General features: G+C 39.0%; 1 protein-coding gene across 1 annotated transcript; it reads right to left on the bottom strand.

Moving 5' to 3' along the window:
* Positions 1-6,474: 6,474 nt before the first annotated feature.
* LOC122042144 (auxin response factor 17-like) lies at positions 6,475-25,512 on the bottom strand. Its single transcript, XM_042602112.1, has 5 exons — positions 25,362-25,512; positions 7,320-7,476; positions 7,058-7,133; positions 6,733-6,880; positions 6,475-6,643 (listed from the first exon to the last, which is right to left on the bottom strand). The coding sequence occupies exons 1-5, from the start codon at positions 25,510-25,512 to the stop codon at positions 6,489-6,491; spliced, it is 687 nt and encodes a 228-aa protein (XP_042458046.1). The 3' UTR covers positions 6,475-6,488.
* Between the last annotated feature and the right edge of the window lie 1,683 nt (positions 25,513-27,195).

Here is a 27,195-nt window from a genome sequence, read left to right as displayed (position 1 = left end):
TATTTCATGTCTCTATGCTGAAGAAGCATATCCCAGATGCCACCCAGGTGATTGAGCCCCAGTCGGTACAGATCCGCGAAGACCTCAGCTATGACAGTCGGCCTATTCAGATAATAGACCGAGCAGTTAAGAAATTGTGGAACAAGGAAGTACCATTAGTCAAAATTATTTGGCACAGTCACACAGCAGAAGAGGCAACTTGGGAGACAGAGGTCAGCATGAGACAGAAGTACCCAGAGTTATTCTAAGTTCGAGGATGAACTTTTTATAAGGTATGGGGGATTGTAACACCCGAAAATTCTCAAAACTATTTTAGAAATATTCTATGATTTTTCGGGAATTTTAGAATATTTTTATGGAATTTTTAGAGTAGTGGAAGTAGCAAAAATAAATAGGACCGTAAAATAGCCTACACGGGAATTGAACCTGAGACCTAATTGGTCCTATGACTTATGGTGAACCATGGTAACCAAGTGAATCCAGCAGGGTCGTGCTGAAAGGAAAGGGAAACATTTATATTTAAGTTTAAGTTAGGCCGAAATACCCACTTAATATAAATAGGGAATTAATGGGTGAAGAGTTATTTTGGTTTTCTCTTTGAACGTGACTTGCTCCTCCTCACCCTAGTTTCCGCCGACCCTCTCCCTTTTCTTCCTCCTCTCGGCGCCAACCACAAGAGCAAGCGAGGGTTCCGTTCCAAGGGCTCCGAGAGCACTTTCCGGCGACGACTTCGACACGAGGACGCTCCCCTCTGCGAGAGGAACGCATAGACGCGAGAAGATCGTCGAAGGGATCGTCTTCTCCGGAAATTCAGCGATTAGAATTGTAAGAAACTTCGAATAGGAGGTAAGAAACCCCTCACCTGCAGTATAAGTAGCTTCCGTGTGAATTCCATATTTTAGTTTAGTAATATGTAGACTTTCGGCACAAGGATGCGAATTAGTGCATACTAAGTGTTCGATTAAATTATTTAGCACAGAAAAATGTAACTTAGGCATTTTAATAGCTCAGTAAATGCAATAGAAGCATTTAAATCGTTTAGTTAGCCTTGCCACAGCATATATGGGACTACGGTCCAATGGGTGGGCACCCACAGTCGCCTCTAGGTTCAGATAATCTAGTAGAAGCAAGGTAAATTAATTAGCTATGATTCAGTATTTTATTTTCAGTAGTGGCACTGTACAGGATTAGATATCCCTTGGGCTGGGCTCCCATAGTCGGTCCCTAGGTTTAGATAACCTAGTAAACCTTGCTAAATTCGGGATTTGCAACCCTGGGTTTAATTAAGGATGCGCGCATAGCATGTACAGTTGCCGGGCCCATTATCAGTATGATTATGTATTTTAATCTATTATATTATAGTTTTTCAAAACTCACAAAGATCAGTTATGTTAGTTGAGTTTGAATTCAGTTCCAGACTAGTTTAATTCATGTTCAGCTCAGTTTTCCTTGTTGTTACACATGATAGTTATGGTTAGCTTTGTATGTCATGCTTTGGTGTTCATGTTCAACTTTTATTACACATGTTTAGATGATAGTATGCCATGACTAGCTTTGATTTCTATGTATGATAACATGCCATGTTTCAGTCTAAACAGTGCACTTTCAAACAGCATGTTTTAAAAGCATATTGCATCGAATGCATGTTTTAGTGAGGTAGATGGTTTCTTACTAAGCGAAAGCTTATAGATACTTTCTTTTCCTTATACTGCAGATAAAGGTAAAGGAAAGATGGACTAGCAGAGGCTGGAGGACAATGCTACGAGGATGTGTGTGGGCAGGAACTTGGAATAAAAGATCTTAGGGATCTAACAAGCTTTATTTATGTATTAGAACTTTCAGCAAAATTAGTTAACTGTTAGAACCTTATTATTCTACACATAGTACATTTGCATGCCATGAATTAGTGAATCATGCGTGATATCATGTTTAAAATGTTAGCTAATACATGTTAAAAATGTTTCTAGCTGTTATAGACTTGATGTGTATGAGTTAGGCACGAAATAGTGCTGAAATCAGGGGTTCTGATTCGAAATCAGAAACCCAGATCGATCTACAGATCGATCAGAATGCGAACAGAGAGTACAGAAGCTCACTGATCGGTCAGCCGACCGATCAGTGAGCCACTGGATCGGTCTACCGACCGATCAGTGTACTCCTGGATCGGTCGGTAGACCGATCCAGCCACATACAGAAGCAAGATAGCTTGTGGATCGGTCATCCGACCGATCCAGAGTTTTCTCCGTGCCGGTATCAAGCTGGATCGATCCGACAGCCCAATCGATTCATGGATCGATTGAAATGCCTGATTACAGCTAGCAGGACATCCGAGAGGCATAGATTATCTTCCCTAGCATGTGTACAACTCCTAAGTACACCTAGAATATTAAGTTCAGATTTTACAGTAATCAGTTTAGTAAAATTTTAATCAATCCAGATTTCCTCAATAGTAATTTAGCATAGCATAATGTAGCGATCGGCCTCACAGCCTAGTCAATAGAAGGCGGGTCGTTACAAGATCACCTCTAGAGATATCTAAATCAACAATAGACAGCACCGTTGGAGTCCTTGATGCATGAGAAAGCCACAGTAGTTGATTTAGGTGCAATCTGACCTCTCTAGGTTCATCAGTGGATTTTGATCAAAACTCACTAATAGACCTAGGGTAGTCAAATTTCACCAAAATATCAATCAATAGGAAGGGTTGAGCGAGGAGAAGGTGGATATGGTGTCAAACCAGGGTTCTAACCACTGTCAATGAAGTTATTGTGTCGTGTCATTTGGCACAAAACATTGCACTTGCTGGAATTCAATGAATAGTACACACTTTCAAGTTTTAACTTATAAGCACGACAAAAGCTTATTTTTTAAGTTGTAACTTAAAGTTTAAACTCAATTTACAACCCTATTTGTTATTCAAGAAATTATTCAACTATACAATTCTCGCATCAGGAATAACCTTTGGGCATGATATGGAAACATATCAGGCCCACCATGGGTCTGATATGTTTCCATATGAGGCCCACGGTCTGGCTGAAATGTATCATAAGATTAGATCACCTCCAGAGAGATCTAAATCAATAATAGACGGCACCGTTAGAGTCCTTGATGCATGATAAAGCTACAGAAATTGATTTGGGTGTAATCTAACCTCTCTAGGTCCATTAGTGGGTTTTGACCAAACCCCACTGATGGACCTAGGGTACTCAGGTTTCACCAAAATATCTATCAATAGAAAGGGTTGAGCGAGGAGAAGGTATATATGGTGTCAAACTAGCGTTCTAACCATTGTCAATGAAGTTATTGTATTGTGCCATTTGGCACGGAACAGTGCACTTGCTAGAATTCAATAAACATCACACACTTTCAAGTTTTAACTTACAAGCACAACAAAACCCTAATTTTAAATCGTAACTTAGAGTTGAAACTCAATTTACAACTCTATTTGTTATTCAGGAAATTATTCAACTATACACTTCTCGCATCAAGAATAACCTTTGGGTCAGATATGGAAACATATCAGACCCACATTCTGGCTGAAATGTATCGTAAGATTAGATCATCTCTGGAGAGATTTAAATCAACAATTGTTATAGCACCGTTGGAGTCCTTGATGCATGATAAAGCTACAGAAATTGATTTGAGTATAATCTGACCTCTCTAGATCCATAAGTGAATTTTGACCAAAACCCACTGATGGACCTAGGGTACTCAGATTTCACCAAAATATCGATCAATAGGAAGGGTTGAGTGAGGAGAAGGTAGATATGGTGTCAAACCAGGGTTCTAACCACTATCAATAAAGTTATTATGTCGTACCATTTGTCCTCTCGGGACGGTCTAGTGGCTAGCGCATGAGGTGTTGTCACCATGAGGTTTGGAGTTTGAATCTCGACAAAGCTGAGGTAAACATCTTCCTTATGTGCTAGTCATTATTCCAAACGCTAGTTGCCGCCCAGGATTTACCTCCTCCGTGTTGGCCCTTGGACGGGTTAGCGGGGGCGTTAGGGGCGAGCGTATTCGCCTTTTTGCCACCATTGTATCGTACCATTTGACACAGAATAATGCACTTGCTGGAATTCACTTTACAGCACACACTTAGCTTTCAAGTTTTAACTTACAAGCACAGCAAAATCCTATTTTGTAAATCATAACTTAGAGTTGAAACTCAATTTACAACCCTATTTATTATTCAGGAAATTATTCAACTATGCAATTCTCACATCAGGAATATCCTTTGAGCCTGATATGGAAACATATCAGGCCCACGATGCATGAGAAAGCCACATAAATTGATTTGAGTGCAATCTAACCTCTCTAGGTCCATCAGTGAATTTTGATCAAAATCCACTCATGAAACCAAGGGTACTCAGATTTCACCAAAATATCAATCAATGGGAAGGGTTGAGCAAGGAGAAGGTAGATATAGTGTCAAACCAAGATTCTAACCACTGTCAATGAAGTTATTGTGTCGTACCATATGGCGCAAAACAGTGCACTTGCTGGAATTCAATGAACAACACACACTTTCGAGTTTTAACTTACAAACACAACAAACCCCTATTTTTTAAGTCATAACTTAGAGTTCAAACTCAATTTACAACCCTATTTGTTATTTAGGAAATTATTCAACAATTCAATTCTCGCATCACATATCAAGCCCACGATGGGTTTGATATGTTTATATATCAGGCCAACGGTCTGGCTAAAATGTATCGTAAGATTAGATCATCTTAGGAGAGATCTAAATCAACAATAGACGACACCGTTGGAGTCCTTGATGCATGAGAAAGCTACAGGAATTGATTTGGGTGTAATCTGACTTCTCTAGGTCCATTAGTGGATTTTGACCAAAACCCACTAATGGACCTAGGGTACTCAGATTTCACCAAAATATCGATCAATTGGAAGGGTTAAACGAGGAGAAGGTAGATATGGTGTCAAACCAGGGGTTTAACCACTGTCAATGAAGTTATTGTGTCGTGCCATTTGGTATGAAATAGTACACTTACTGGAATTCAATCAACAACACACACTTTTGAGTTTTAACTTACAAGGACAACAAAACTCTATTTTTTAAGTCATAACTTAGAGTTAAAACTCAATTTACAACCCTATTTGTTATTCAGAAAATTATTCAACTATACAATTCTCGCATCAGGAATAACCTTTGGGTCTCATATGGAAACATATTAGGCCCATGGTTTGGCTGAAATGTATTGTAAGATTAGATCACCTCCGAAGAGATCTAAATCAATAATAGACGACACTGTTGGAGTCCTTGATGCATGAGAAAGCCACAGGAATTGATTTGAGTGCAATTTGACCTCTTTAGGTCCATTAGTGCATTTTAACCAAAATCCACTAATGGACCTAGTGTACTAAGATTTTACTAAAATATTGATCAATGGGATGGGTTAAGCGAGAAGAAGGTAGATATGGTATCAAACCAGGTTCTAACCACTGTCAATGAAGTTATTGTGTCGTGTCATTTGGCACAGAATAGTACAGTTGTTAGAATTCAATGAATAGTACACATTTTCAAGTTTTAATTTACAAGCACAATAAAACCCTATTTTTTAAGTCGTAACTTAGAGTTGAAACTCAATTTACAATTCTATTTGTTATTCAGGAAATTATTCAACTATACAATTCTCGCATCAAGAATAACCTTTAGGCCATATATGTTTCCATATCAGGCCCACGTTCTGGCTGAAATGTATTGTAAGATTAGGTCAACTCTGGAGAAATCTAAATCAACAATTGTTATAGCATCGTTGGAGTCCTTGATGCATGAAAGCCACAGGAATTGATTTGGGTGCAATCTGACCTCTCTAGATCCATCAGTGGATTTTGACTAAAATCCACTAATGGACCTAGGGTACTCAGACACTACAACAAAAACCCTCATAGACATCGATTTTCCACCGATGTCTATTACATTTTCGACCGATATCTATGAAGGCGATGTAAAAGGTCTGCCATTTTAGCCATCGGGATATAACCGATGTAGTATCACTTAACGACATCGGGTGTAAAACCGATGTAATATTATATGTTAATAACACCAGTTTTGGCAGCGGTATACAACCGATGTAATATTAGTTAATGACACCGATTTTGTAGCGGTGGAAAACCGATGTAATATCAGTATTGTTTAACGACACAAATTCGATTTCCGAAATAGTGAAAAACCAATATTATCACCAAACAAATCATAAAATTAAGTTAATATTATTAATTCACTAAGAAAATCATAAATAAAAATGCACCGATGTATCTAAACACACCAAGTCAATATACATATAACCAACACATAAATATTCTTCTTACAACATAAAAAGATAATAGATATTGTGCACATCAAGTCAGTATCCACAAATTACACATAACTATTTTTCTTACAACATCAAAAGGTAATAGATAGTACACAAATATTCTTCTTACTGGTGCCAACGTTATCCTTCTTGTTTTGTGCAGAGATTTAACTAAATCTTCCTCAGTGTTCTCTTCCCCTTCAGCCACTCACATTTCCAACTTTTGAAATAGCACTCGGTAAACGTCTGATTACAGAATCTCTGGAAATTCAAAGACTGGATTGCTCTGTCTCCATCTCGAAGCCACATAAGATCATCTCTCCCACCTAAACATATAGGTGACAGAAGTGAGATGGCAGTAACAAGGAGTTCATACCTGTTTAGTTAAGATTCAGCAAGCAAACATGATAAGTACCATGTAGTGAGGGCAAGTCAGAAGGCCAAGGGCGCTTGAGCCTAAGTGGAAAGGAAGATGGATACATTGGAAACGTTGTTAAAGGCTCAATCTCCCAAAGAGAGACTCTTGGCTGCCTCTCTCCAGAAGTTGACTCATCCCAGCCAACCTACAAGAAAAGCCAGATTCAGTTTCAAGAGGAAGTGGCAAATTAAGAACTTAGCGGTGGCATTCAAGAAACATTAATGGATTGCAACACTTTTACATATTACTATAAAAGTCAGAAAACGGTCATCACATGGCAGGTTTGCTGAAGAGGAAAGTTAGAAAACTTCAGTATATATACCTTCACAGAGCGCCAATATGAATTTGGCCATCGGACAGGATCTAGATCACTTATCCCTGTGACAGTGCCCATATATCTAATAATAAAAGGACAAGGCAATTAGAAGCTACTTTGCATTAAAAAGCCTGTGACAAACTAATATAGTTGCTTTTAATATAAATAGGGGAAAGCAATACTCAATTGCACATCAGATAGCTAATGGACGTTCCAACAGCAAAAAAGAAAAATGCAACTCAGGAATGAGAAAGGCTACAGTACCAACCTGCACACACTAGACTCCTCAGTTTCAAATAGCATTCTAAAATGCATGCCGATGGAAACACGGGTGTGATATACTGCTTTGACATACTTATCTAGAGGGATGACAAACTCTGAAGGGCTTGCCCTGATAGCAAAGATTATGCTCAGAGTTATAGCTCCTACAATAATAAAGGCAAAATTGTGCTGAAGCAATTACCCAAATTGAGTCTACAACTCCATTGATTGAACCAAACATAAAGAAATGGTCAAATCAACTCTTTCTCTAAAATCTTTCTTTTTAGATCTTTCAGAGCATGAACTATTTCTGGTTCTAAATTGTGCTAAAGCAATTTTCCTTGCATGGAAGTTGACCTGGCAGAATCAAATAAATGAATAACAGCAGTTGATGGTCAATTATTTTTAGAATAGCTTGGCACCCATGAATCTAATAATCAATATCTATTCATAGAGCACAGCAATTAAGGCTCTTTATTTACCATAACAGACTAGCAAATAACGTCTAAGCTTCTTAATGCAGTCACCTCATTTTTTAAATTTCCAAATATAGTCCAGTGCAAACTTGTAATTTATTCTCTAAATCAAAATTATGATTCATCTATGCTAGCAGCATAGAGACGACAGAACAGAAACGCCAGCACTAAATAGAAGGTAGGCTCCAGCAGCAATTGATGAACTTGTTAGAGAGCCTTGGAGATAAGCTTCAGCAGTCTATAACGACTGACAAACTGAAGGAATCCAAGGCCTTAGGTAATATAAAACCCCCCTCTTCTCTTCTTCTTCCTCTTTTGTTCTCCTGTTCTTCTTGCTCTTCCTTTCCAAGTCAACCAACACCATTGCATATGATTTATATGTTGAAACCTGCTACTATGTTGCTTTATCTTTATGAGAAAATTTAGTTAAACTCTTAACATTTTAGACTGGTTTATTTTAAAAATGTTAGCTATATGGGAGCTCAGTCTCAATGGAGGTGAGGGAATTAACTTTGGCATATATGCTCTCACCAGGTATGTAGGTGTGCATATAACTACCAGGGAGATAAAATGCATTACTAGAGATGCAAAACAGAAACACGGCCTGTAAAGCCAATGTAGACAATGAGGATAATTTCTTGGAGAATGAAAAAGGCCTCATTTGGAACTGTTTCTTCTATGCTCTTTCTTCTTACAACTCAGGCCTAAGATCCAACACCAACTTCCTTCACAATTCACAAGATGACTGAAGAAGTCAGAGTCAAAAACAAAGCAACGTCTCATTCAACCCTTATAATCCCTTTTTCTCCCTTCAACAGAGAAATCTTCTAGATAATAAATGCAACAAAAGCTACTTCAGAAACAAATGAAAATCAATGCCCAAACAATCGAATCTAGAAAGTTAAAAAAAAAAACTCTAATTTTAAGCTTTTTCAACATTATAACCAAGTAATAATTTAATAAACACTAAGACGAAATAAGTAGTAAACCCTAAATGGAAAAAAGCAAGTTCTTCCTTCCGCATGTGAAAACAATAGGTCACAACCTGCAAAGCTAATACAAGATGGATCCGAGGAGAAATTAAACTAAATGCAATAGAGAAATCGTACAGATCTGGAAGTAGAAAAGAGAAATTACCAGACGGAACAACACGATTGGAAAGGCAGCTCGATCTGAGGCACCATTGGACCAACAAGATAATGAAAAAAAAAACTCAAACATAGTAACTTTAAGCAAGAATCTGAAGATAAAAATAGAAGATTCAGAATCGTAGGTCCTTGGATCTCGATGGAAAATGCAAGAGAGGTACATTGCGGCGAAGAAATCGCCTAATCCCAGGTCGAGGAAGGAAGTTTACCTCATCGACAGGAAGATACGACAACGACTGGATCTCGAGAACTCTCAGATCTGTCTCCGCAGAGAGCTTGGAGAGGAGAAGAGGGAGGTGAGGCTGAGTGAAGAGTGAAGTGTTGGAGGGAAGAGTGAAGTGTATACGGTGGACGACGCTCTAGGTTTAGGTTTGGAGGGAAGAGTGAAGTGTTGCAAATTTTGGCTAAGTATTGGTGGAAAAATTAAATTATTTTATTTTGGTTCATTAACACTGGGTTTTAAAAATCACTGTTAAAATCGATGTCTATTAACGAAAAAAAGGCGCTCATAGACATCGCCTAAAAAACTGATGTCTATGAGCGAAAATCTGCGCTCATAGACACCGGTTTTTGGAAAAATCGGTGTAAAATACTTAAAGACATTGATTTTTGCTTAAAATCGATATTGTTCCACCGATGTCTATGAGGGTTTTTCTTGTAGTGAGATTTCACCAAAATATCGATCAATGGGAAGGGTTAAGCGAGGAGAAGGTAGATATGGTGTCAAATCAGGGTTCTAGCCACTATCAATGAAGTTATTGAGTCGTGTCATTTGGTATAGAATAGTGCATTTGCTGGAATTCAATAAATAACACACACTTTCGAGTTTTAACTTACAAGCACAACAAAACCCTATTTTTAAAGTCGTAACTTAGAGTTGAAACTCAATTTACAACCTTATTTTTTATTCAAGAAATTATTCAACTATATAATTCTCGCATCTGGAATAACCTTTAGGCCTGATATGGAAATATATCATGTCAATGGTGGGCCTGATATGTTTCTATATCAAGCCCATGGTCTGGATGAAATGTATCGTAAGATTAGATCACCTCCGCAGATATCTAAATCAACAATAGACGACACCGTTGGAGTCCTTGATGTATGAGAAAGCCACAGGAATTGATTTGAGTATAATCTATCCTCTCTAAGTCCATCAGTGGATTTTAACCAAAATCCACTAATGGGCCTAGGGTACTCAAATTTCACCAAAATATCAATCAATGGGAAGGGTTGAGTGAAGAGAAGGTAGATATGATGTCAAACCTAGGTTTTAACCTCTATCAATGAAGTTATTGTGTCGTGTCATTTGGTACAAAATAGTGCACTTGCTAGAATTCAATGAACAGGATACACTTTCGAGTTTTAACTTACAAGCACAACAAAACCCTATTTTTTAAGTTGTAACTTAGAGTTGAAACTCAATTTACAACCCTATTTATTATTCAGGAAATTATTCAACTATACAATTCTCGCATCTAGAATAACATTTTGACCTGATATGGAAACATATCAGGTCCAATTCCTAGCTGAAATGTATCACAAGATTATATCACCTCCGGAGAGATCTAAATCAACAATAGACGACACCATTAGAGTCCTTGATGCATGAGAAAGCCACAGGAATTGATTAGGTGTAATCTAACCCCTCTAGGTCCATTAGTGGGTTTCGATTAAAACCCACTAATGAACCTTGGGTAGTCAGATTTCACCAAAATATCAATCAATGGGAAGGGTTGAGCGAGGAGAAGGTAGATATGGTGTTAAACCAGGGTTCTAACTACTGTCAATGAAGTTATTGTGTCATATCATTTAGCACAGAACAGTGCACTTGCTGAAATTCAAGAAACAACACACACTTTCAAGTTTTAACTTACAAGCACAACAAAATCCTATTTTTTTAAGTCATAATTTAGAGTTGAAACTCAATTTATAACCTTATTTGTTATTCAAAAAATTATTCAACTATATAATTCTCGCATCAGGAATAACCATGAGCCTGATATTTTCCTATATCATGCCCACATTTGGCCTTGATATGGTTTCATATTAGGCCCACCATGGGCCTAACACATTCTAACTGAAATTTATCATAATTTAGTCATAACTTACAGATGAAATCCAATTTACAAGCACCCACTTTGAAATATCTAGACATATGTAGCTTTACATTCCCTACCAAACTTTTTTCATACAACAATGGATGTAATACATATAAACATGATCTAAATAATAACACTATACAAAAATATAGATTTAAATTAAAACACTGGATATACTGCATACAATACATACAAAGATGATCAAAATAACACCATTTGAGAAAATATTAGCTTTACATTCCCTACCCAACAATTTTTCTTACAACATTGGATAATTAATTTGATTTTATCCGGAACCTGTCCCTTAAGATTGATGCTAGTATATCAATTCTAATTTTTTTCATGTTTCCTTATTTGAAGTTCATCTTTAAATCATATAACAACCATCTAATGTATTGCATTACAAAGAAGCCATAATTAACGCTGTAAATAACATCAACAATTTAATCTTTGATATTTAATATACAATTGTTATATTCATATTATTTCTCATTTATTTACCTGACATCTTGTTGTGGATATTCTATTGTGAGATAGACTCATTTGTCCAATAGATGATGACTTTCTAAATATCGATGAATAGCAGCAAGTTTTATCTTCGGCACCTGTAAGAATGAACAAATAATTTATTAAATAAACATTAGCTATAATTTTTAATTTATACTACAATACTAACATATACATAAATATTAGATGCTCACCGCTATTTCAAACTCATATTTTGATTTAGAGCTCCTTGCAAGAGAATTATAATGATTGAAAGTCATTGCTTTAGTGTCCACCGCCATCAAGTGAAAGTGTGCATTATCAGTGGACAAAGGTATAAAATTATACCTAACCCCTTCATCTTCAATATCTGTCTTTATCACTTGTTGTTGCATGCCAAACTTTATTGCAAGATTTTTTTGCCCTATATAAATATGCAAAGGCATATTTACTTAAGAAAATAATAAAATATCGTAAGATATTATATATTATCAAATCATTAAAACTCTTTACAGTGAAGAAGGTGGAACAATATATAGACTTGTTCTATAGTCTACCAGACGAGGATGCCCCTTTAAACAAAATTTTGCAATAGGTGTCAATTAACTCCCCTTTTGTAAACACCTCTTTATTCACACCAGATAAGAAGAAAGAAACAGTTAAACCAAAGGGTGGTTCCTCCCAACAAAATTAGTTGTACACCTACAAAGTAAATCAATTACTATAATAAATAAAGGAAGGGACCAAATAATTTTAATAACTTTTTACTTAATTAAATAGACTATGTATTTCAAAATTCACACTACTATACTCTAGGTTTTCTAATTGTTTTAACAGGTAGGCCACATCTTTGTTTTATTTTTTTATTCTTCGAAGTCTTAAATTGCTTCTTCACATACTACGACCATAAACATTAAACACATTTAATTAATAATTTAAATCTAACATCTAAAACTAATTAATAAGTATATACATACTTACGGCAATGACTTGTTTTCTCATTTTGTTGAGTTGTGCAATCCTATGTGCACGCTTTTCCGCCTCTTCTTCAGAATTGCCTTTTGACATTAAGATAATCTCTGTTTCTTCTTCCATATCATCCCCATCAAGTTTTCCTTTGCCCTTGTCCATAACATCTTTAGCTTCACCTTCTTTTACAATTTTTTTAGTCTCTTCTACTGCTATGATGTTCTCGATAGGCTTGCATATTTGTATTTTGCTCCGCTTCCTCTTAGGTAAAAGTTTTCACCATAATGGACTATCACTTGGGGTATCCCTATAATCATACTGATTACAATCACGTACTCTCCCACTTCTTGTTCCAAAAGCAACTGGGTCTTGTGGATCGACTACACGCTTTCTTGATTGACCTTGCATGCCTTTATTTTCTATTATTTATATTAATTCTTTCACACTTTCATTTAGATGCATGTTCTCCAATGTTAGCTCCTTGATTCGATTTGCTTGAATGATGCATTTACGACATTCCTTATTACCTTGTCATCCAGCTTCAGTGTCATCTAATTGTGGTGTACCTATTGAACGTGGAATATCATCAGCCAAATCAAGGTTCTCAACTAATATTTTTTTCAAATTGGGTAGGGATTAGTTCAATAATAATCTGTACAATTATAAAAACAAATGTAATAAACTATATATTTACTTTGAATAGGTGGCAGTCTTCAATATTTACCTCTTTAGGTGATACTTGGTCTAACAAGATCCTCACCATACTAATATGTGAAGAAATATTCCTCCACTTATTTATTCGTGCTCCTTCAATATTGTATGTTTTTAAATTGGAGCATGCTTCAAAAATCATGTCTGATTCATTATAATAAGTGTTACATAATCATATATGTACACAAAATATTATCAAATTTAACATAAAATTATACTCACAGGCAAAAGACTAGCAAATCCCTTTAGGTAAGGGAGTGTGGTAGTCTTAGGGTCATATGTCTGAGTTGATGAAAATAAATCCCCAATCATAGCTACTTGTGGAGCCATAAATTGATAGATGACTTCAACCTAGTTGAATCTACCAAGATTCTCAAAATAATCTACAATATCTATAAGACTTAAAGAAAGTTTATGTGTACTGGAAGAAAATAAGACACAAATAAATATATACAAAATGTAGAATTTGCAAAATAATAAAACATCAGCATGTGCTTCAACGCTATTGAAATAAAATTTCATCAACTCCTCAATTCTTGATCTGGTTATGGGTTTGTTATTTGAGAAGTGAGCAAGAAAAAGGTCACCCGATGCTTGATTTGAATTCAAATGAACCAAAGCACCTCGGTCTGCAGTACCAAGCAATAAAGATACGTCTCTTCGTGTAAATGCAACAGGTACACCTAAAAATCACAAATTAATAGTTATATTGTAAGATATTTTTTTGCATACCAAAATTAAAAAAATAAAACATTAAATTTCTAAAAATATTTGATGCTTAAGATTAAAAACTGGGAATTGTACTTGAGAATCTGAAGGTTTGAGATATTAAATCCTAATTTTTAAATATATTGACCAGTATACCATGAATATGTTAGATTTCCTGTATGTCCAAGAAAATACAATAAGGAGATTGTTTGATCATCGCTATGTGTCGATCATGTAAAATAACAGTTCTATGATGTCTTCCTTTGATTGTGAATGGTCGAAAAAAACTGTTAAAGTGACTTAATATACTATTCCAATATAGTTTCTGGCCAAAATCAACTACAGCCTACAATTTTTACAAATTTATTTTATTAACAACAAAATTAAAACTAGTACAATGTTTTTTAAATCGAGTTTCACATCATTTTAGAGGGACCGATATGGGATCATATCAAGCCCACGTTGGGCCTGATATTTTACCATATCAGACCCACGTTGGCCCTGATATTTTACCATATCAGGCCCAATGTGATGATCCCATATCAGGCACTTTTTGGATATATCCTATGATTTCTTTATATATCTTGTAGGTTTCTAAGGTGAACAAGTTCATGATACTTATCTTTGCTGCCGCAACTTCTTGCTTCATTCTAAAAGGAGAGTATTTATGGCGAACAAAACCCTAAACGCTTGAATGCGCAGACCTCTATGTGGATTTCATCAGAGACCCTTAACGTCCATCTCCTTCGATGTGTGGATTTCATCAGAAAGCTTTGACGTTGCCTTAGAGGGACACATTGTGTGGATTCCGTCAGAAACCTTGGATGTTGAGACACACAAAGGCAAGGTTTCGGTGGAGGATGATGACCATGGATTTCCACGAGGTAAGAAAGGGGGGAATGAATCTCGCATGCATCTGAACCATTTTATTAATTTTAAATTTAAAACTAAACAAATGTGGCTCAAATGTATTGGAAAACGACGTCTAGAGGGAGGGGATTTAGGATGTTGGTGGGAGGGGTAGGAAGGGAATAACACTATTTTTAGTACTCTTTTTGATAATTTTAAAACTAGGGTATTTATTTTAGTAAATAAAAAAACATAGCCGCTCTTTTGATAAAAAAACTGTTGAGTCTTAAAACAAGTCCCTTGCAAAGTTAAATTACATACAATATACTCTTCCCTAAAAACCCACATTCAAGGGAAGTTCGTGTCTTCACGTTGTGAAGGGAAACAAATAGATAAATCTAACTACTAAAATTGTGAAAAATTATGATTTTTTTCACAAATTCAACTCATGTTTTTCATATTAGTCTTAATCTGACCATATCATATAAACAGGAAATATCACAAGCAGCCTAAATTTCATGTGGTAAACCAAACCAAAAATGTTCATAGAGATTAGATTGTGTTCAACACGGATGGCAAAGAATTAGATATAGGAATTGAATTAACCTAAAAGTTGCTTCATTCAAAATCAGATTTAGTTGTACAATTCCACATAATGGTGAATGATCCTATCTGAGAGCTGAGAAGACGGTAGGCTGGGAATATGGTTCTGCGGTTGACTTGATGGAAACTCCTCATTGTCCTGTAAACCAGGAGTGTTAGTGCTAAGCTATGAAGGTGTTCTCGGCGTTGGCCCTCCGATACTCAAGTCAGTCCTCAGCTTAGTGGAAAAGAACAATAGTAATGAACAGTAGCTAGAGGGTGTAGAATAACAAGATATCATATACCTCTGCCTGTGAATGGAAACCCCTTTTATAGTGTCACTATAGCGTCTGTGCACGCATCTCAAAGCATATGCATGTTTTCCAAAGTATCATAAAAAAGATAAGTCAAAAAGTATTTCTGACATCTTTCCTTAAGTAGACACACAAATCTCTGATGTGACATACTAGAAACTTTCAAAATACAATTTACATGTTGGGCATGCTTTGTTATTAGCGGCACAAACTTCCAAAAGAGTATGATGAGACGTGTAGGTGGGTCCTACTATTGGCCGACCAGAGGCTGCTCGGCAGGGACACCCCAACTCAGTCGTACTAATTAGAGCTATCGACCTATCCTTCACTTAGCTTTCCGATTGTCGGAGGGCTTCCTTTTGTCCGACCGGACATGTCGTCCAATCAGCAGGGACGGTGGGCCAGAAATTTTACTATTTGTCTCTTAACCCCAGTCGCAAGTTTTCGGAGGACGACCATTCGGACTGTCACGTCTGACCAGCACGCCTGCTCGGCCAACCTCGCCTGATATGTAGTCCTGGGTCTTTGACCACTTTAACTTTGACCTCCACGTCAGCTAACCTTCCCCACCTTGACCTATTCTCGGGGGTCCACCTCTATCGCAGTATCACAAATCTCCCTCTCAAAAATAGTCGAAGGAGGCTGAAAGTCCGACTGACTGAACATTTAGTATTCTTTATAACCATTCTTCCTGACCGAGAATTCTAGGACTTAGAGCCGCCACTCGGCTATCACAATCACTGTTCTTACTGCTCTTCAAGAAGTTGCTCTCTTCGCGATCTGGCGTTCTAGGATTTAGAGTCGTCGCTCGGCTATCACAATCATTGTTCTTACTGCTTTTCAAGAAGCTACTTTCTTTCCGATTTGGCATTCTAGGATTTAGAGCTGCGTCTCGGCTATCACAATCGTCGCTGTTACGGCACTTCAAGAAGTTGATCTCATCCTGATCGGGGGAATCCAACATTAACGCCACTCAGACCCGTGTGAACCATACTTGGTCGTTTATTGGCCTTATTAGCTTTTTTCTGACTTCCTTCCCGAGCAGGAGAGTTTGAGACTGATGTTACTCTGACTCAATGTGCATGACACTTAGTCATTTCTTATCCTTATTAGCCTTTATCTAACTTACTTCTCGAACAACCACTCATCTCAGTGTCTTTTAATTGTTGCTGATGTCACCCTGATTTTTTGGAAATCACTCAAATCCTTTGTTATTATTGTAAAGCAAGCCGACCGTGCCTTTTAATCATACACTTCCATTCCTCATTAATGACACCTGTGATTAAATGCCATGTGTCACGATCCTATGTCACCGAATGTGTGATGTGGTAAGTGACTGTTGGAATCTGATGTGATGGCTGCCTTTTCGAATTCGACGACCAAGATTAAGCCTTGTTTTCCCAAGCCCTTGATTGGACAACTAGGGGCAACCATCAATAGGGTTTTAAAACCCTTAATTTCTTCCTTCACCTTATAGAATCCTTCGTTTTCGTCTTCGTCTCCGTTGCTTCTTGCTCTATGCTCCTCACTGGCGATCTTTCTCTAGTAAGTTATTTTGCCTTTCTCCCTTCGATCTCTGATTTTCATCCTCTTTCCATGGCATGCTCTCCTTCTCCACCCCCAATTGTCCTCAGGTTGTGGTATACTTCTACTGAGTCAGAATTTAATGGCGACGAGGTAGACCGGATGAAAATGACCTATCACATTCCCAATGATCACAAAATCACAATCCCTTCTGCCTAAAACCGTCCCCACACACCTTCGGACGGCTTCCTTCCTTTCTTCAAAGACCAATTATATGTCGATCTGTAATTTCCTATTCATCCTTTCTTTTCTGAGGTGTGTAGGTATTTTCACATCCCCTTATCACAATTAGTACTTAATTCATTTAGGTTACTGTGCGGGGTTGTGATACTGCTCCATGTATACAGAATTCCTCTTTACCCGATATTTTCTACTATTTTTATTATCCAAAATTGCCCGAGCTAGGCACCTTCCTCTTTCAAGCCCAATTGGGTGTCGTCTATTTTGAAAAGATGTCCTTCTCTAGTAAGGGCTAGAAGGATCACTATTTCTACATCTGACTTCCCGACTGACCCACCTTTCCGACCGAGTGGCAAATGGAATTATCGAATGCCCCCGGGCTAGGAAAATATCGGTGGGAGCAGACCTACCTTCTAGCATCCGTGCACCTGGCCGGTCATAAATACCATATACACAAGCTACTGCTGGAGGGCGTTTTGTATGTGTTCGGGATGAGTCCCATTCGATCTCGGCTGTCGGACTCCCTTGGTAAGTGATCTTCTTTCTGTAATTTTGAAATCTAACTGATTTCTTTTTCTTTTTTGCAGCCCAAGTCATATTTAAGTTGTTGCTCAGCTGCAAGGGCAAACTAACCGATGCAAAAAATCAACGTCAGGGGGGCATCCAAGATGGAAAGCCACAGGTTGTTGCTGGTCGGGCAATTCGAAGAGCTGACCTATGAAGCAGGAGCAAGCCGGGTGGCAGCCGGCGATACCACTGCTAAAACTGGAGAGCTACCACCTGAGTGCCCTTCTATGGCACCCATAGAAATTCCTTCGGAATCTGTCACCTCCGACGAGACACTGATCCATCGCCAACATCGAAAGAGGTTCTAGTAAGAGGCTTCCTCCTGCTTAGAGGCCTCTATTCCGCAGACATCTGCAACCATGTTGGCTCCTCGGCCCCCATCCGAGCGGGGTAAGAGCTCTTCATCTACTGTCCCTGAGAGGACGACCGGTCTACCAACTCCTCCATCATCCGATTGGACTCCTTCTCTGTCCGAGATGTTAGCCAGGACAACCATAGCACAACTGATCTAATACCTGATGCCCCCACCGACCGACCCAGTGGCCCCTACCTCTATCATCAATTCCACGTCTCTCTCTAAGTCTAAGGGTAATACAACTTCAGATTTCTCCAATCTGAGCGGTCGTAGGCATATCATTGTCATTATCAAACTGCCTACTGACGATTAGCACCACCCGGACGATGCCAAACCGCTTTCGGCCAAACATAAAATCCAAATATAGGGTCCCTTGGCCCATACCTGGGCAGATACTAAGGTCGGGTCAACCACAATTCCACTTTGTGAGCTCACTGAGAGTTTCAGCGAGAAATCGATTGAGGTAAGCTTTTTTGGAGTTTCTTATTTATTTTTCCTAGTTGACCATAATTGACTTCTTTTACTTATAGTTATGAGTGAAGAGCCTAGCTATGTGCCAGACGCTGACCTACCTGGAGCATGAAAATAAATAGCTGCAAATCCCGATCGGGGAGACAAGTACCCCATAGGCCTTAGTCCATCGACTAACCGCTGAGGTAGCCCGACTGAAGAAAGACCTGGATACGACCTCCGAGCAGCTCTTAGGTCCGAGCGGGCACTGACAATGGAGAAAAAAAAAATCATGATTAGGCCCTCCAGCTCGACCGACTAACCAAGTAGGCTTATAACTTTGGGGCCAAGATCAACTCCGCAAACACTAGGAAACTCAGCGCCATTTAGGACTTAGATATAAAGAACAAAGAAGTATGGGTCCTAGCCAAAAAACTTGAGGAAGCGGAAAATACCCTAGCCGCAGAGCAAGTCGGTTGAACAACCAAGCAAGCGGTCCACGAATTTCAGCTTGGCAAGCATAAATAGGAAATCACTGAAAAAGATACAGAGATGCTAGCCACGAAAGCCATGCTTGAGGCTTCCCAATATGATTTTACAAAGTTCAAGGAAGAGGAGCCTAGTCGGCTAGAGGCTTTCAGAGTCAATTGCCTCCGGTTGGAGGCTTTTAACCAGATGTTGACCGATCAGACCCTCCGACTCTTTGGCTATGGAATTGAAGAGACTCTTCAGCAGCTAAAGGAAGGCGGCTATCTTTCAGCGGAGGTCCCATAAATATTTATTAAGAGGGAGAAGATTGTGGACTCTCTCCCTGAGGATGTAGTTGTCGATCTTGCCTAGTTTTCTTATAAGCTTTGTTAACAACTCCTTGTAGCAACCAAATGACTTTTGTAAAACTTTTCTAAGTTTAATTCTATGCACATCCATTCGATGCTTTAGAGTTCTCATCTATAGACGTGCTAATTATAGCTTGCATTTAGTATTTGATACTTAGCTTTTTCGGTCTACTCGAGTAGTACAGAGCACGAGAGCACGAGAGCACAATTGCTCAATACTTGGTTGAATGGCAAGAGAACATGGAGGCGTGAGAACTTAGCTCACTTATAACTCGGCCAAACGACGTGAGAGTCTTCGACACTTAGGCGCAAGGACTTAGCTCGTTTATAACTTGGACAAAAGGCATAAGAGTCTAGAGGTGTGAGAGCTTAGCTCACTTATGACTTGGTTGAATGGCACAAGAGTCTTTGACACTTAGGCACGATAGCTTTGCTCTCTTATAAATCGGTCGAAAGGCACGGGAGTCTGAAGGCGTGAGATCTTAGTTCACTTATAACTCGGCTGAATAGCACGAGAGTCTTTGACATTTAGGCACGAGGGCTTTGTTCGCTTATAACTCGGTCAAACGACACGAGTCTAGAGGCGTGAGAGCTTAGCTCACTTATAACTCTACCGAACGACATAAAAGTCTTTGACACTTAGATGTGAGAGCTTTGCTCGCTTATAACTTGGCCGAACGGCATTAGGAGGCTTCGTGTGAGAGCAAGCTCGCTTATAACTCTCCCGAATAACCCAAGAGTCTGGAATACTTAAACCCGAGGGCTTTGATCGCTTATAACTCGATCGAACGACACGAGAGTCTGGAGGCGTGAGAGCTCAACTCACTTATAACTCGGCCGAACGGCGCGAGAGTCTTTGACACTTAGGTGCGAGGGCTCTGCTTATTTATAACTAGATCGAACGGCATGAGTGTTAGTATTAGCCCTAGTACCAATTAAGAGATGATTGACAAGGGCACTTTTTACATCATATTTCACTTATTAATAAAAGACAGAGTTGGTTATTATATTTACTTCAATTCAGTGTCGAATGAATAAGTTTAATAATGTCCTAGAGTAGGAGGTTCTAATCTACAACATATCAATTGGTTGAATTGATAGTGAGTTTTTGTAGATATATATAGAATGCTACTCTTAGATATTTCTAGTCAAATATTAATATACAAGGACAATATTAATGCATTGAGACTAGCATATAGGTCAACGGATGACTTAATCTCATAAGTCATAGATATGCGATATTAGGTTGACACATGGGTATATATTAGAGAATATGTATTGAATTGACCCGTCATGAGATGTTTCGTGGATCGTTATATGAGTATCATATACATTCTCATAGTGACTATTAATATAAATAGTCTTTAGACCTGAAGTCAGTACGGTTCCCTACATAAGGAGTTGTGTACTTTGGTATCGATAAATGTCACCTATAGCAAGGTAGACTACAAAGTCGATCACTAGATATACAATAAGTTATGCGGAGGGATGTGAGTGATGTAGATGCGATCTATCCCTTTCAAATGATGAAAGTGATATCTATTGGCTCCTTGATTAGTAGGACACAAGAATGCATTGTCATACTCAAATAAGTCAATATGAGAAATTGAGCTTATTTGTTTGAGTGTGTCTACTTAGAGATCAAGAAACACAAAGATTGATAAGAGGATGGCACGGTCTATGCCTCATTGATCAATCTATATATCAAAGATAGAAGGATTGAGTCATACAAGATAATAGACATGGAAAGGTTAGGTCAAATTTTGACATTCTCGTCACTTAGTAGCAATGATGTCATGCTAGATGTTACTCATTGTTTATGTATCAAAAATAATTTTAGAGACATTGTCAACATTACGAGAACTTATTGGGTCACACATAAAGGACAAGTTGATTTAGAGATGAGTTCATATGATGGATCATTGGATTAAGTCTAATTTAAATTAGACTCATTGAGTTAGACTCAATTAGATCCAACTATGGGATTGAGTCCAATTCCAATTAGACTCATTGAGTCAATTTGGATTGATGATTAATGAGTTAGACTCATTGAGTAATTTGAATTCATGAAAGAAGAGGAGTGTTCAATTTAAAATTGATCATGCATTGGATTCATTGGATGAAGACAAATATTAATGTCAATTAAGGCAATTGACATTAAGGCAATTTCATGAATGAGTACAAAAGGGATTTTGATTCATTTTCATGAAAATATTTTTGTGCTCTTGCTCTTTTTCTTCCCTCTTCCATTCTTGGTCGAAATCCATCAAAAGAGGTTGCTAGCACAACCTTTGGTTGATTTTCTTCTCCACTTCTTGAGTTCGTGAGATGGATAGAAGACTTACTCGTGTGGATACCGAAAGAGACACGAACATTTGATCGTGCTGAGATCCTAGCTGTTGGGAATTCGTATTCATGCACCAAATGTATAACTCCCTTCATTAAACTTAGAATGTGGTTTTCTTTTGCATGGATCTTCTGGAAAAGAACTTATTTTTTCGCTGCACTTTCTGTGTGTTTAGCGCTATAGTTCCTTACAACGAGAGTCTGGAGGCTTCGCGCGAGAGCAAGCTCCCTTATAACTCGGTCGAACGGTGCTAGAGTCTTTGACACTTAGGCGGGAGGACTTTGACTGCTTATAACTTGGACAAATGGCATGAGAGTCTAGAAGCATGAGAATTCAACACACTTATAAGTCGGTCGAACGGCACGAGAATCTTTGACACTTAGATGCAAGGGTTTTACTCGCTTATAACTCTGTCGAACGGCACGAGAGTCTAGAGGCTTCGCGCGAGAGCAAGCTCAATTATAACTCGGCCAAACAGCGTGAGAGTCTTTAACATTTAGGCGCGAGGGCTTTGCTCACTTATAACTCGACAGAATGGCACGAGAGTCTATAATACTTAATAATATTTTATTTAAATTTTCCTATATTTATAGAGCATATATTTTTACAATTTACATAAACTCAATTACAAACTTACTACCCACCTGATAGGGTTGTAGATGGTTTGTGCTTCAAGGCTAGTGCAGATTCCTCCCATTTTCATCTTGTAGATGATAAGATCCCAAATTGAGCTTTTGTATTACTTTATACGATCCACACCACAGGGCTTCCAGCTTGCTGACATCGCTGATCGACTTGACTCTTTTCCAAACTAAGTTGTCAACCTGGAATGATCTTGGAATTACCCTTCTATTATTGTTCTACTTCATCCTTTGTCGGTATGTCATTAGCCGAATGACTGTTTTACCTCTAATTTCTTTTGGTGCAATTTGGACTAACAGTCTAAATCAGATTTTGATGAATGATAAGTGAGTTAAGTTGGGTGTTTTGTGATCTAATTGCATTACCAAGTGTGCAGGAATTGACGAGTCCGAAGGATCGGACACCAAGTGGAAATCCAGCTAAGTCTGCGGGACCGGATAGCTGGTACGAAGTCCAGATAGGTCAACGGACTGACCGGATATCTGGTAGAAAGTTTGATTGGGTCTATGGGACTGGACAACTAGCAGAAGTCTAGTTGGGTATGCGAACCGGATAATTAGCATGAAGACCTGGTGGGTCAAAAGGCTAGTCAACCGACTATAAGATGGTAAGTAAAGGTAAGTCACTGGAAGAGAGTGACTTTGTGAGGACGCATCCCGATTGAGGGACAGTAGGTGTTGGTTCAGATTAGGTCCATTTTGAATTCATAATCTGAGACCTTGACTAGTTCCTAGTTCTGGGAGAACATGAGCTAATTACTACTACTTATTATCATTGTGCTAATCTTGTTTTGCAAGTTAGATGTTTAGTTTTAGACCAACATAACTTGCAGGACAAAAGGAGCAAAAAGTCTTCGGCTGAACAGTACCCGAAGGCACCTTGAAGCACAGGAAGGCGTCTTCGCACTGTTCATGGAAGGCGCCTTCAATGGCTTGAAGGTGCCTTCTAATAGATAGAATTTGGATCTCGACGCAGATAAGGCACAGTAAAAATGGGATAAAGTTTCTCTCATTGGAGGCACCTTCAACACCTATGGAAGGCGCCTCCCATGCCCTATTGAAGGCAGTCTCGACCAAGCTTCAAAAAATAACTAATATATGAGCTACTATGCGTCCATTCGAGGTTCTGATTGCTCAGGCATCCTGCTCCAACTCTGCTGTGAAGGTGCTACGCCCGACTATCACTCTGAGGACTTTCGATTGTGGTCGGCACATCGACACTGACACTCAAGCACTCTCACTTCAATTTATACGTGTCGGTAACAGAAGTTTTTTTATAATTAATTATTGCAAAAGAACAAGTGCAAGGTGTTACACTTGTTCTAACTTTCTTTGTACTTGATTACCTCTTTCGGACGTATCAGAAGAGACATTTTAGTGGATTACCAATCGATAGGTCCACGGGACCTGGGTCTTGGAGTAGGAGTCGTCGAAAGCTCCGAACCAAGTAAAACCGACCGTGTTTTCTTGTGTTCTTTTTCTTCTCAACTTTTTATTGCGTACTTTGATTTCAAAATGAAAGAACAAATTTTTCAAAACCACTTGATTCACCCCCCTCCCCCCCCTCCCCTCACGTGTGACTCGATCCAACAATTTCATCTACCAAGTCTAATTCCATAAGTCGTCGGTCGGGATTTCCTTTATTGTATAGATGTCTCCAATCAGACTCCACGCCTATTTCAACTGACACTACTATTTCTCCCTCATACACCAAGTGGAATGGGATTATGTTAGTGGCTTCTCTGGGCATGGTGTGATAGGCCCACAACACTCTCAGTGGCTCATTAACCCAACTTCCCCCAACGTGGTCAAGTTAAGTTCTGAATCCTCTGAGGATTTCTTTGTTAGTGACTTTCACTTGGCCATTGCTCTGGGGGTATGCTACTGAAGTGAAAGCCTACAGAATACCATACCCAACACACCATCTCTAAGCCTTCGTCCTTGAAATTACCTTCCATTGTCAGAGACGAGTTTGTGAGAAACGTCGAATCGGTATACAATGTTTTGCCATAATAATTTAATAACCATCTACTCGATTATCTTGACGAGTGGTTCGACTTCCACCCATTTAGAGAAGGAATCCACGGCTATGAGAAGAAATTTTCTCTAACTGGTCACCATGGGAAAAGGTTCAACAATATTCGTGCTCCACTAGTCGAACGGACAAGACACGATGGATGCCTTCAGATCTTCTGTAGGTCAATGCGGTATGTTCTGGTATCTCTGACATGATAGACAAGTTGCTACTGTTCGAGCAGCATTTGCTTGCAAAGTAGGCCAGAAGTATCAAGCCAATAAGATTTTTCGAGCTAGCGAATGACTGCCTGGATGGCTGTCACAAGACCCTTGGTACACTTCTTGCAAGATGTATTGAACATCCTCCAATCTGATGCATTTGAGCAATGGTCTCGAGAAAGATCTTTTATATAAGTGATCTCCTATTAATGTAAACCATTTGACTCTCTTTTTTATCAACTGAGCCTGCTCCCGGTTGGCCTGCACGTTGCCCAATCAGAGGAACTCAATCAAAGGTATCCTCCAATCACTTGGTACTCCTATTTCAGTCGCTCGATTGGTTTATCCAGCATACGGGACTTAAAGAACAAGCTAGCTTGGCCAGCTCGTCCGCATATTGATTGTCTGCTTGGGGGATCTTTTGCACGATCACCTCTTGGAATCTACCTTTAATTTTTTGAAAGCCTCAGCATATAATTTTAGTCTGAAATTATTTATTTCAAAAATACCTGAGAGTTGTTGAGCTACCAGTTGAGAATCTGAGTGGATAAGAATCTTTGTGGCTCCCACATGTTGGGTTGCCTGTAGATCGACGATAATAGCTTCATATTCTGTTTCATTATTTGTAGCTCGATAATCCAGCTGAACGAACAGCTCCATTCTGTCTTCGCGTGGTGATATTAAAAATATGTCCACTCCACTGCCTTGCCGAGTGGACGACCCATCTACATAGACTTTCTAAGTTGCCTTTGGCTCAACATTCTTAATTTCTGGTACAAAATCAGCTAAGGCTTGCGCCTTAATTGTCGATCTGGGCTGGTACTATATATCGAACTCACTCAGCTCTGTAATCCACTTGATTAGTCATTCGGGCGCTTCTAAGTTACGGAAGACTCTCCCTAGTGTATTGTTAGTTACCATAATTATAGGATACGAGAGAAAATAAGGGCGTAACCTTCAAGTGGTCCAGACCAGCCCGTACACCAACTTCTTAAGATAGGTGTAGCGACATTCAGCATCTTTCAATAAATGACTCAAGAAGTACACCGACTGTTATTCAGTGTCGTTTTATCATACCAATGTTGATCGCTCGCTCGCTCTGTGAAAGACAAGTACATCCAGAGTGGCTCACTAGCGATGGGTTGTGCTAGTACAGGTAAAGAAGTTAAATAATTCTTGAGTTCCTCCAGCACTTTGTCGCATTTAGCGTCCCATTAAAACATGGTAGCTTAGCATAGAACTTTAAAGAATGGCTAGTTCCAATCAGACGACTTGGAGATGAATCTTGACAGGGCTAAAATTCATCCAGTCAGTCACTGGGCTTCCTTCAAATTACGCGGAGGGGACATGTCTTGGCTCACTAGTGCCTTCACTTTCCTTAAATTTGCTTCGATCCCCACTTGGTTACAATGTAACCGAGGAATCATCCTCTCTTTGCTCAGAACAAGCACTTGCTAAGGTTGAGCTTGACTTCGTACTTCCTCAAGGTCCAGCATGTCTCTTCTATATCTGCACATAGGTCAGTAGCTCAAAGGGATTTACTCAATATGTCGTTGACATATACCTCCATATTTCTGCCAATCTGTCGTCGAAACACCTTGTTCATCAATCTTTGGTAGGTCGCCTCGGTGTTCTTTAGCACGAATGGCATGGCGTTGTAGTAGAACGTCCTGCCTGTCGTGATGAAGCTGACTTTTCTTGATCTTCCTTGGCGAGCGGAACCTGATGCTAGTCCTGATACGCATCCAGTATGTAGATCAGCTCACAGTACACCGTGGAGTCAACCATCTGATCAATGCACAACAAAAGATAGTAGTCCTTTGGGCATGCCTTGTTTAGATTTTTGAAGTCTATGCAGACCCATCATTTGTTACCCGACTTGGAAACCAACACCATATTGGCGAGCTAGCTTGGGAATTGTACTTCTCTAATATGCACAGTATCGAGTAGCTTTCAACCTTCACTCAGATAACCTGATTTTGTTCCGAGCTAAAATCCCTTTTCTTCTTCTTTACTGGGCTAACATCCGGTCAAACGTGTAACTCGTATTGTGCTATTGTTGGTGAGATACTTGGGAGCTCATGAGTTGCCCACACGAACACATTATGGTTTTACCTTAAACAGATAACCAGTTTGGCCTTCCTTTTTGTGCTCAGATTGGTCGCAATAAAGGTAGTGGCCTCCGGTCAGCTGGGGTGCACTTGAACCTCCTCTTTTTCTTCATAGACCAGTACAGGAGGCTCCTCCAGAATTGCATTGGCCCCCAGCCATTGGGCCTTCCGAGCGGCTCGTGACTTAATCTTCACCATTTCCATGTAACGGTCGAGTTATCCATAGGAAACT

This window comes from Zingiber officinale, chromosome 1B (assembly GCF_018446385.1).
Source record: "Zingiber officinale cultivar Zhangliang chromosome 1B, Zo_v1.1, whole genome shotgun sequence".
NCBI lineage: Eukaryota > Viridiplantae > Streptophyta > Magnoliopsida > Zingiberales > Zingiberaceae > Zingiber > Zingiber officinale.
The sequence above is the reverse complement of the archived record's forward strand: the minus strand, read 5'-3'. Positions and strand labels throughout refer to the sequence as shown.

Excerpts from the sequence above, each read along its gene's own strand:
- LOC122042144 (XM_042602112.1), bottom strand. The coding sequence starts at position 25,512 with ATGGAGCTGTTCGTTCAGCTGGATTATCGAGCTACAAATAATGAAACA. Across the intron at positions 7,477-25,361 it reads GGTAGCTCAACAACTCTCAG|GAGCTATAACTCTGAGCATA; the intron begins GTATTTTTGAAA and ends TTATTATTGTAG. Across the intron at positions 6,644-6,732 it reads TGACTTGCCCTCACTACATG|GTGGGAGAGATGATCTTATG; the intron begins GTACTTATCATG and ends CTATATGTTTAG.